Genomic DNA, 11,646 nt, shown 5'->3' with positions numbered 1-11,646 from the left:
ACTGGTTAACTCGTGGTTTTCGAAATAACTTATGGTTTTTGGAATAACACTAAAATGGACAACCAACTGTGAACTCGCTCAACTTTGTTGTTGTCTCGTTGTTACATGCCTTGCAGGTCGTTAGGTACTTAGCAGGAGCTTGCATGGGAGGTGTCGTTGTGGAGCATGGACCATTGAGTGTTCATGATAAACTTATGAACTTTTAAACTTATGTTTTGGGTTTTGAACTTTATGCTTCCGCTGATAATTTAAACTTTGTTGAATTGTTTTGACACCAATTATATTGTTTGGTTTGGACTTTTATTTATTTAATTATATTGTTCAATATGATTGGTGGCTGGATCCTGGTCAGTCACGCTCCCTGCGGTTATACTCCGTTTGTGGATTTTGGGGGTGTGACAAGTTTATATACTGAAATATCTAACAGTGAAAACGTGTAGATTTAATATAAACATATTAATGTATATTTCAAAACAGGAGTCTTTTAATACAAAAACCTTTTCAAACCCCAACTTTTATGGGAAAACTGTAAAATTAAATACCAAGAAACCCAAGGGACAAATTTCGAAGTTCAAAGAACAAAAGCAGATTATCACAATTACAATTAACCTCTTCATTTACCATGTAGATGCGTTTTTAAACTCTATAAAAGACCGATGATTACTTTTGATTCAAAACATCAACAAATTGTCCTACAAATCACTTTCTGTCAAAATTTGTTCCAAATCAGAAAAACCAATAAAAAATCTACATGGCAAACTTCAGCTTCTACCACTGGTCAGACACCAGCGATATTAAAACACAATTCTCGATGTGGAACTCAAAGAAAAAAAAACAGACGAAGAACTAAACAGGAAAGTCGACATAATCAATGACACTAATTACAACAAAACCTGGAACAGCATAGCATTGCTCGATGAAGTCCTCCACTCTCCTCCATCCAGGGGCGGACCTACGTTACGAGGAACGGGGTCCCCGGACCCCAATCTTTTTTTAAAAAGTAGTAGAAACGGTATATAAAATTGTCTATGGACCCCATAAAATAATTTAGTTGGACCCCATAACAATGAAAGTGAGCCTAGTGTAGTGGTAAAACCCCTTGTTTACACACAAAAGGTCATGGGTTCGATACCTGTTTCTTCATTTTTTGTGTTTTTGTTTTTGGACCCCATTGTCCAAAAATCCTGGGTCCGCCACTGCCTCCATCAGAGTTTTAGAAGAATGCAGAAGAGTTTCTGACACAACTTCTAAAACAGGATCAGAAAATCTGCAACATACTAACTGACCTAAAATTCAAAAGAGAGCATGAAATCACATGGAGAAAGGCCAGAGTCTACGAAATCCTAGCAAGTGTTAACTCTAGCGTGTAATACTTTATAAATATTTCATTAAATTTCTATTTTTTTCTATGTAGTAGTTCATTTTAATAATATCAACATGCATCTTAACATATTTTAAAATGTCAATGTCAATAAAAACTCTCAACATCATCAACAGTTAATCAAAATAAGAAACAAACCTAAAATGCAAATGTCTCCTCTCAACTGCTGTAGCACGTCTAACTTTGCACGATATTGCACGAATCTATACTTTGTATAAAAGAAGAAAATCTCACTGACATAAGAAAAGCTGACTTTCGATATAACGAAAATCGAACAATGCAACTCTCCCATCAAAGAAGGTAGCACATGCAACTTTTCACGATGTTGCAACAATGATACTGCAACATCGATATTGAAAGGTTGATGTGTCACGGGAAGCTTCATTGAAACGACAATGTTGGAACAATGATACTGGAACGATAACATGTAAACAGAATCAACAAACATACGAATAAATAAGTATAATCGGAGATTAGCCGGCTGAATCACGAGAAATATGCATTTGAGAGAGAGAGATACGCTCGCAGACATGAGCGAGAGAGATTTGAATGTGGAGCCAGATTCATATATCTTATTTATAGGAGTAGAATATATGGTTTAAATTTTGAATTTGGATAAATTACACTTTTCGTCCTTTATGTTTGTACCGGATTGCAACAGGTAGCCTTTAAGTTCAATAATTACAGTCACAGTCCTTTATTTGCAAAACCCGTTACACTATACGTCCTTTAGTACTAACCAGATTAAAATTTTCAGTTAGGTTTATTCACTTAAGGGTATTTTGGTCAATTAATGTTTTTATTTAATTGTTTAATAAATAAAACAAAAAAATTGCATATACACTTTATCTTTCCAATTTCCTAACCCTAAACTCCACGTCTTGCCACCACCACCTCATCCTGCCGCCACCACCACCACCACTCTGGCCACACACACCGCCCCTAACCCTTTGCAGATCTGCAACCCAGCTGTTTCTGAAAGTCAAATACACTAAAACCATGAAGATGAATGTGAAATGGGTTCTTTGTATCTGATGGATATATTTTAGAAAAATGTATTTTTTAGATTCTTCAGTTCTTTTGTTTATTATTTTCAAATTCCAACATAAGTTAAATTAAAAATAATGTAGCCATATATACTACTGGGTAACCTGCATCTGCTTCGAAATTCGAATTATGATATTATTCCTGCTAGTGCAAACAACAAAAGTGATTATTAAAGAATGTACTAAAATTACCTATAGATCATCGTGACAATTCAGAAACTGAAAACCCTATTCTTCATCTTCATCTTCTCGCATCCAACACACACTAACTCAAAGAATCCACATCCCAGCTCATGTTTACAAACATCCAGCAACTATTCTCCTAGAACTCCGCACTTCGATCCAAGAACTTCACCAAATCATCCCTCTAATCTCTTTCAAACGGTCTCTATCGAGCATCTCTTTCAAACCAGAGATGAATACGAAATATGGGGTAATGAATATAATCGTGTGGGGTGGGGACGATCGTCTCTGGGGTGGCGTTGGCTTTTCCGACGGCAGTGTCGGCCCGGATCTAGGGCTTCCATCGGAAAATCGTAACACCAAACCACCACCATGTGCGGTGGAGGTCGAACAAACAGAGGTGAATAAGAGAGAGGGGGGAGAGTGGTGGTGGGTGGCTGATGGTGTCGGTGTGTGGCTGATGGTGGCGGTGGTGGGTGTTAGAGAGAGAAAGAGAGGAATGGGGAGAACTGAAGAGAGGGATGGGTGAAGGTCTTTTAAAAGTCTTTATCTTTTTTGTTTTATTGAATTAAAATGTGCAATTCACATGTCACATTTAACTTAAAATTTTAACCTGGTTAATGCTAAAGGACTTAGGATGTAACGAGTTTTACAAAAAAAGGACCGTGACTGTAATTATTAAAGTTAAAGGGCATCCATTGTAATCTAGTACAAACATAAAGGACGAAAAGTGTAATTTATCATTTGAATTTTAAATGTGGAGCCAGAATTTTGAATTTGGAGTGAGGTTTACTTTGGGGAAAGAGGTTTATTATAAAATGTTGAGGGTAGAGGTTTTGACAGAATTTTAAATGATTTTATATATTAGGCTTTATGATCTAATAATGACATAAGAAAAGCATTGTTAGACAGCCTCTCTGGCTGACACATCAGCTTTGCTTTTCTTATGTCACTCAGATTTCTCCTTTTATAGAAAGTATAGATAGATTGTCAAATTCGCCACCCATATCACATTGAAAAATATGATGGTTGAATGAAATTGAGTTTTGACAAAAGTTGGTAAATTTGATGAATTTTCGGATTTGTACTCAAGTGAGAAAGCCTATAGGTATAATTGGTATGTGGATCCTTTCATCGTAGTTCTTGAGGTCTAAGAACTTGTGATGGATGGAGTATTGCTAATACAGATTGTAAAAGTTTAAACCAACCGAGCAACCATTTACAAATAAAAAATCCTACCGCGAAACCAAACTGATGATCAATTTGGACAGTTTCACTATTTAAGCCAGACTGTAAACGCCCATGCTCCCAACACAATAACTTCAACTAATTACGAACATCATCAACCAACGTTAAAGCTAAGGGAAAAAACCAGTTGAATGTTATCATCAACTGCATCGGTCAAAATTTCGGTTTTTAGTACCAACATCATCAATCACATGTTAACATCCGTTAAATGTTCACATCCAACAAGCACATGTTAACACCGGTTATATGTTCATCATCAATCACATTTTCACATTCTCAATACTAATTCTTCCACTCGATAGATAACGGATCAAACCATATAACAAAAAGGGTGAGGAATGATCTTATTTACCGCGTCGAAAACCAGTCAGCTTCGCGTGCTTTCTCGATCACGTAATATTCTGTTGTTTTTTCTTTGATTTTAGATCAACAACGATTACCGATATGTTGTCGGAACTGTTTCTTCCCATGGCTATCTCAGTCAAGCTGTCAGCAAGTGTTTGTGCCGCCGTTCCCTCACCGGCATCGGCAGTCCGCCTGCGGCGGCGTAAAACCCGACGCGCCACCTCACCAACCTCATTGTTTGACATGGCATCCCATAGCCCATCACTTGCTATTACCAAACACTCGTCCTCATTGGTTCTTGCTGTAAAGGATATTTCGGGGACTGGTATTATCCATGGTCTTAAGTACCGGTCACCTAAAGTAACACAAGAAATCGGTTATCATGTGATCATGTGTTTGAAGCCTCTAAAAACTAGTTTAATCAAAAGCTAACTGGATCATAATTAGGAAATTGTCAAGAAAGTTGACAAAAGATCCGAAATTTGATGATTGTGAGATATGAGTACTTTCTCTCAAAAAAGAAATTTAATGGAAATGCAATTTTAGGTGTGAAAATTCATTTTTTTATGAGAGAGTATTCATAACCCAATAGACAGTCAAATTCGGGATCGTTAGTTACATTTCATGACATTTTTAGTCGTTATGGTAATCATTTGTGTAGGGGTGCAAACGAGCAAGACGGCTCATGAGCTGCTCGAGATCAGCTCGAGGAAAACAAACCTTATTGAGCCCGAGCAAGCTTGAGCCTAAAAAAAAGCTCGTTTATTTATCGAGCTCGAGCCTGGCATATGAAGCTCGTCAGGCTTGTCGAGCGTTAGTGTAGGGGTAGTTTTTATTAATATTTATTAACATTCACCCCTTATGTAAAGTTGTCTAGTAAATGAGCCGAGCTAAGCCAAGCTTATTTAAACTTGTTTATGAGTCGAGCTCGAAACTAAAAATAAGCTTGTTTAGTAAACGAGCCCAAGCCCGAGCTTCACTTATCGAGCTCAGCTCGCGAGCCTAAACGAGCCTATTATTTATATCATTTTTACTTAATATTAATTAATAGATAATAAACGAGCCGAGCCCCCAGCCGAACTCGAGAAACTGCCAACGAGCCTAGCTCGAGCTTTGAAAATAAAACTCAAACCGAGTCTAACTCGGGCTCGAGCTCGGGCTAGGCTCGTTTGCACCCCTACATTTGTGTAATAGATACAAGTGGAATTGGAGATACCTATTGCTCTCGACATGGCAAGAACTCCGAATACTCTTGCTCCGTTCCAATTTATGACTTTCCCGTCTTGTGCTTCAATTCTCAAGAGTTCGTCTTCTCTATCCGGCTGTAAAAAAAGTATAAAACAAGATCTTAATACAAAGATTGGTACCCATGAACTACTTTTTACACCCAAAAAATGTATGGTGATAAGTTTAACACTAGATTTGGTCTATGTTCTATGTTTAACGAGTCAAGCGGGTAAAATTAAAAAAGAAAAACGGGTCAAGCGGGTAGAATCTTTGTACAAATATCTTTTCAATGCTACAACCTCCCAAAATGCCTCATTAAAAAATCATGGTAATTAATGTAATTCTATAGCTTTATAGTTTTATTAACTAAAAAAAGATGATGAATGTTGATGTTGCCTACATGAAACAAACTTATAGGCCACCCAAGTATGTATCTAATTTTTATTAACCTGACATAATAATATTGTAAAATGACAAAATACTCTGGTTTATTTTAAGTTTAAACATTTTTTTTTTTTTGATAAATCAATAGAAGGGTAATTTTGTCTTTACAAAATTATTGAGGCCATTTTCGTTGTTAGACATGTTTCCGGCCACGTTACGTATAAACGAAGTCTGGTATATACTTGGCCGAGGTGGACAAATTGGTTTTTTTAAACCGATCCAGTTTTTTAACCGACGTTTTTTGGGGGCAAAAAAAAACGGTTCTTCAAAAACCAGTTTGCTTTTTAAACCGCTTTTACATGATGAGAACCCAAAGTGGTATGAACCGGTAAGAATCAGGTTAAAACCGGTTTTAGGGCCAACAAACCGGTTTTTTTACAACCGGTTCGGTTTCTAAACCAGTTACAAAGATCGTGAATAAGAACCGGTCTACAAACTGCCGGGTCGGTTTGAGCCAGAACCGGTTTTAAAAAAACGATTCCGGTCTTTTTTCGGTTTCAAATCTAAAACCGGTTTTTTTGCCCATGTCTATACTTGGGTGACCGATAAATTAGTTTCAATATGTTGGCATGAGAAATGTTGAGATCCTGACCTTTTGGTCAACAGTCAAAGGGATAGTTTCGGTGCCTCGACAAAGCACTGCTCGTGAATCACCACAATTGGATACTATAATTTGGCAGCCAGATAAGACCACCGTAACCGCGGTTGATCCCACCATCTCAGAAGCTGCTGCATCTGTAATTACTTCATTGTCGGCCCTCTGAAAGCTACTTGACATCACCGCTTCCCATCTTTGTTGCCATTTAAACTCATCATTTGCATCTTGGTCCCACTCTTGTGCTATCACTTCATGCATCCGTTCAGCACAGAATTTCGCAACCTTAACATATTTCAAAATAAGAACATGGTAAATTGTCTCATTTTACAAGTGTAAAATGCTGATTCTATAAGTTTTGCCCCATTTTTGTAACTGTTTCTAAGTTTTGTTCTGTTTTAGTCGTTGTATTTAATGTTATGCAGTTAATGCGGTAAAAAATCGGGTATCGGTCAAGGACTGATATTTGAGTTATCGGTTATCACGGTGGGATATCTGTTGGATATCATTAATTTTAATATCATGTAGAATTTATATATATAGCAATTTGACACTAACAATTCAGTATACTCTCCTGTTATTAAGATATTAACATTTTGTAACTTTCAAAAGACTAACTGTGCAAGTAGTTACTGATTAAGACTTAAAACACTAACAATTAACAAATAAGACTTAAAACACTAATAGCATCAATAAGAAGAAAGAAGAATGATGGAGCTAAGAAGAAAGGTACTGGTATCGGGAAAATCGGTGAGATATCGGTCCAATATTGGTCAATATCACCGAAAATATCGGTACCGGTATTTTACAAGGGGACTGATAACCGATATATTAACTGCATAGTTTTAATGATGATCCAAACGGGACAAAACTTAACAGTATATCCACATAATGATTAATGATTCAACGGGTAGAAAAAAGTATACATAATGACTCAAAAGGGGACAGCATACGATCGTTTAATAACTCAAAACATAGGAAAAAAAAGGAACGGCTAAAAAGGGGTAAGAGCAAAAGTACATTTTGTGTATTATGCAAAATAAAAAAACTTTCTAGATGCACAATGAGTAAAGAAGTAAGGAATGTTAATCAGAAAAATAATTATCTACATGACAAATTATTAGAGTTATAATAATTTTGATCCGTTAACTTATGAATGAGTCAGGTTGTTTTTTACTCGAAGGTCACATGGGTCGATTAGATGAAAGTCATCTAAAGTCTGTTATCCACACATAAAACTCCTAAATGTTTCAAAGACTTAGATATTTATTATAATAATCTATGCAGTTAATGCGGTAAAAAATCGGATATCGGTCAAGGACCGATATTTGAGATATAGGTTATTGCAGTGGGACATCGGTAATTTTAATATCATGCAGAATTTATATATAGCAATTTAACACTAACAATTCACTATACTCTCCTTAACAAATTAACCTTTTGCAACTTGCAAAACACCAACAATTCTAGCAAGTAAAAACTGATTAAGACATAAAACACAAAAATTTAACACTAAAAATTAAGACTTAAAACACTAACCGATAACCAATATATCACCAATATTAACTGCATATATAATAATATCGTCCTACAATCCTGATTAATGCCATTAACTACTTATAACCTTTTTGTTTAATATAATTGGACAAAAAAAACATGAGCACGCCAACCAAAAGAACCTGGCAATTTCGGCCCGTACTAAAAATGACCCATTTCAACCGAACTCGTATCGACTTGTTACCGAACCGGCCCATTTCAAGACATTCTAGCAGATGCATAGTATAAGTTGCAAACAACATTTAGAAAGAACTTTGACAAACTGTAAAGAGTGTAGAGACCAATAAACTCCCAAAGTTACATGTTGATAGTGATTGTTGCAGTTTTAATGATAAAGAAAAAAGTATCAAATAAACATCTCATAAACCAGAAAACTATCCAACCCATAACTAATTAGCACTATAGTGCTGGCATGAAAGGGAAATAATTTTTATTCTAAGATTTTGATTGTGATATCACAACACACAATACACACTGCTGATATCATTTACAGTCAGATTGATGTGGTTGGTGATGGGGCCCATAACTGTAACCGTCCAAAATATTGCATGACCCGAATGGGAAATTGGATGTTACTTTTGTTTACAGAATGCATTAGATGAACACTATTAGGGGCTGTTTGTTTACCTCTTAATGAGGCTCTTAATGGTTCAGATCTCTTACTGGTTCAGCACTTAATGGTTCAGACTGTTTGTTTTACAAGCAGATGTCTGAATGGTTCAGACATTTGCCTCTGAATGGTTAAGATATATACAGAGTCTGAATGGTAAAGACCTCTAATCTGAATTGGTCAGACATTTGCCTCAGAACGGTTAAGCATTATACAAGCTCTTAATGGTTCAGACCCCTTACTCGTTCAGCACTTAACCATTCAGATGTTGCCAAACAGCCCCTTAGTTTAATCAAATAAAGATCGCATCATATGGTTAAAAGAGAGAGAGAGAGAGCATTCAGAAGTTGGTTTTGGTCAAATATTATTTTTCCCTTTCTTTGAATACCAAACAAACACAATAATTAAGTTGACCAGTTGTTTTCAAACATATCTGAAACTTCTACCTATGATTTAAAACTTTGTCAAAATACCCAATAAACAATAAATTCAAAATCCCTTTTTGTATGAATGCTGTATTATTGAACAAATTGTACACATGTTATCTAAACTTATTTATTTAATATCAAATGATTACAAAATAAAAAACTATAATTTTTTTGATGACATATAAATATACCACCAGAGTATTTAGAAGATTATACATAACTATAAAAAATACAATTATAACTATGTTCAACATAATATGTATATTTAAAAAAAAAAATATTATAACTTAATAAAATATAATATTTTTAGTAATTATATATTGTACTATAAATAGTGTCACATTCATATAAGTAATAAACCCATTTAGAATTAGAATTTAGACATCACTCAGCATACAAAGCTTGGGTTCAATTCAAACCCGCTTAAGCTGACTATATTAAAAACTTTTAGTAATTTGGGATCTTAGCATATACTGATATGATATATTGATATTATCCCTACTTTTTTTTATCTATTTATCGAGAACTTTAAGCATCTTTATTATTAAAAGTTGCTTGGAAGGGAAACACCAAACACGTGTATTAGAAACAAAAGAAGAATGATAAATGATATTGATATTGACCACTTCAAACATGCTACGTGTCTTACCAAGTCATAATCAACAAAAGTTTATTTAAAAAAATATATAAACACTGTAACTGGCAAACCAGATACATGTACAATACCAGCAGCATAGAGTACATCATCACACAACAAACTCAAGTGGTTTTTATGTATAAAATTACAAATCATCTCGGGAATACTATGTGTTGACATGATAGATATACTTTAATACTTATCAACATGTTGTTCTCTCTATTTTATCTGAGTATGTAACAATTATCAAATATTTCTGTAACTTTTGTTAATTGAAAAATAAAAAATATACTCTAGTTGACAATTGTTGCTAGAAATCTTGTTCACAGAAATGATTCTGTTGTTTTGGTATGATGAATTTACTTTGATACTTATATATGTTTATCACATCACCAATATGTTTTTCTCCCTATAATCTGAATATACAACAAATATTATCATATATTGTTATAACATCTGTTCATCAAAAATCAATAATAACTAGTTGTGAGTTGTTGCTATAATTTAAGTGCATATAAACAATTCTGTTAAATTATCATCGTTTTCAAACTCTTAACAAGCAAAATACCAAACAATAACCAAACGCTTCATCACACAACAGAGATCCATTAGCCTAACTATATCACGATAATTCGAATCTGAAACTAAAAACAGTACAAATTGTGAACAAAATCCTCAACAATGACGTCACCTACGACTGCAAAACTATTCACAAAACTGAGATCAAGTAAACCTAATATGTACAGTTAACTAACAGAATTACAATCGAGTGTTTATATCATTCATGCAATTTGAATCTAAAACGAAATACAGTACAAATTGCGAACTAAATCCTCAACAATGACGTCACATACGATTACGAAACCATTCACAGAGAAGAAATCAATTAAACCTAATATGAATGATGAACTAACAGGAATAGAGGAATAAAATTGAGTGTGTATATCATTCATGCAAGCAATTCGAATCTGAAACAAATTACACTACAGATTGTGAACAAAATCCTCAACAATGATGTCACATCACAACAGAGATCGAATTTAAAACTGAAAACAGTACAACTGTGAGCGAAATACTCAATGATGACGTCACGTACAACTACAAAACGATTCACACAACAGAGATCAATTAAACCTAACAGGATTACGAACGAGTGTGTATATCATTCATGCAAGCAATTTGAATTCGAAACTAAAACTGAAAACAGTACAGATTAACAGATTATGAACAAAACTTACTTGCGAACCGCCATGACCGTCATAAACACCGAAGAAATGCACCGGCGAGATCTCACCGGAGCTTCTAGAACTTCCGGCAGTACATCCTCCGACTTGATCACACTTACACGTCATGAATCCCGGCACCACCGCCACCGCATCCTCCATCTCCTTCCGCCGTCCAATCTCCGACCTAATCCCCCACGCAACACGCTTATTCCTCCCGACGCATTTCCTCAACCGTTCTTCGTTCAGTTCACGACCTAACTTGATCGGAACCGTTAACATCTCGCCGGAGGAGCTGCTGGTGATGGAGAAAGCGCTCGATAAATCGACGTCGCTGCTGCCGAAGATCGAGGAGACGGTGGAGCTCGTTGAGGAGAGCTCCGATGAGTCGATTTGGTCGTCGGAATATTCCATTGGAAACACGCAGTGGTTATGGAGAAAAGGTGTAAGTGTGTGTTAATGGAGGATGTGTGTGAGATTTAAAATGAAGGTGAAAGAGAAGGTTTGATGATGACACGTATAAGATGGATATTGAGGCGACGACACACGCAATCATCGCCCATACAGAGTAGGACACACACATCGACGGGTCGTTTCCTTTGACTTGAGTTATTCTTTTGTGTATGATTAGTCCTTCATGTTTAACATTTCTACATTTACAACCATGGTTGTTTTTAAGTGGCAACAGAAACTGTACTGAACTGAACCGAACCGAATCGAAT

General features: G+C 35.6%; 1 protein-coding gene and 1 long non-coding RNA gene across 2 annotated transcripts; both read right to left on the bottom strand.

Moving 5' to 3' along the window:
• Positions 1 to 2,161: 2,161 nt before the first annotated feature.
• On the bottom strand, positions 2,162 to 3,130 carry LOC110874064. Its single transcript, XR_002555602.2, has 2 exons — positions 2,620 to 3,130; positions 2,162 to 2,356 (listed from the first exon to the last, which is right to left on the bottom strand). It is a non-coding gene; the product is annotated as an uncharacterized LOC110874064 (long non-coding RNA).
• Positions 3,131 to 3,969: 839 nt separating this feature from the next.
• LOC110877093 (protein phosphatase 2C 77) lies at positions 3,970 to 11,433 on the bottom strand. The gene is made up of 4 exons (XM_022125252.2): positions 10,940 to 11,433; positions 6,467 to 6,754; positions 5,420 to 5,525; positions 3,970 to 4,558 (listed from the first exon to the last, which is right to left on the bottom strand). Exons 1-4 carry the CDS (start codon positions 11,336 to 11,338, stop codon positions 4,248 to 4,250), a joined length of 1,104 nt encoding a protein of 367 aa, XP_021980944.1. The 5' UTR covers positions 11,339 to 11,433; the 3' UTR covers positions 3,970 to 4,247.
• Between the last annotated feature and the right edge of the window lie 213 nt (positions 11,434 to 11,646).

The sequence above is a fragment of the Helianthus annuus genome, chromosome 9 (genome assembly GCF_002127325.2).
Source record: "Helianthus annuus cultivar XRQ/B chromosome 9, HanXRQr2.0-SUNRISE, whole genome shotgun sequence".
Classification (NCBI taxonomy): Eukaryota; Viridiplantae; Streptophyta; class Magnoliopsida; order Asterales; family Asteraceae; genus Helianthus; species Helianthus annuus.
Note: the sequence above shows the minus strand (reverse complement) of the source record. Positions and strands in the feature narration are given on the sequence as shown.

Excerpts from the sequence above, each read along its gene's own strand:
- LOC110877093 (XM_022125252.2), bottom strand. The coding sequence starts at position 11,338 with ATGGAATATTCCGACGACCAAATCGACTCATCGGAGCTCTCCTCAACG. Across the intron at positions 5,526-6,466 it reads CTTTGACTGTTGACCAAAAG|CCGGATAGAGAAGACGAACT; the intron begins GTCAGGATCTCA and ends CTTTTTTTACAG. Across the intron at positions 4,559-5,419 it reads TGCCATGTCGAGAGCAATAG|GTGACCGGTACTTAAGACCA; the intron begins GTATCTCCAATT and ends GTGTTACTTTAG.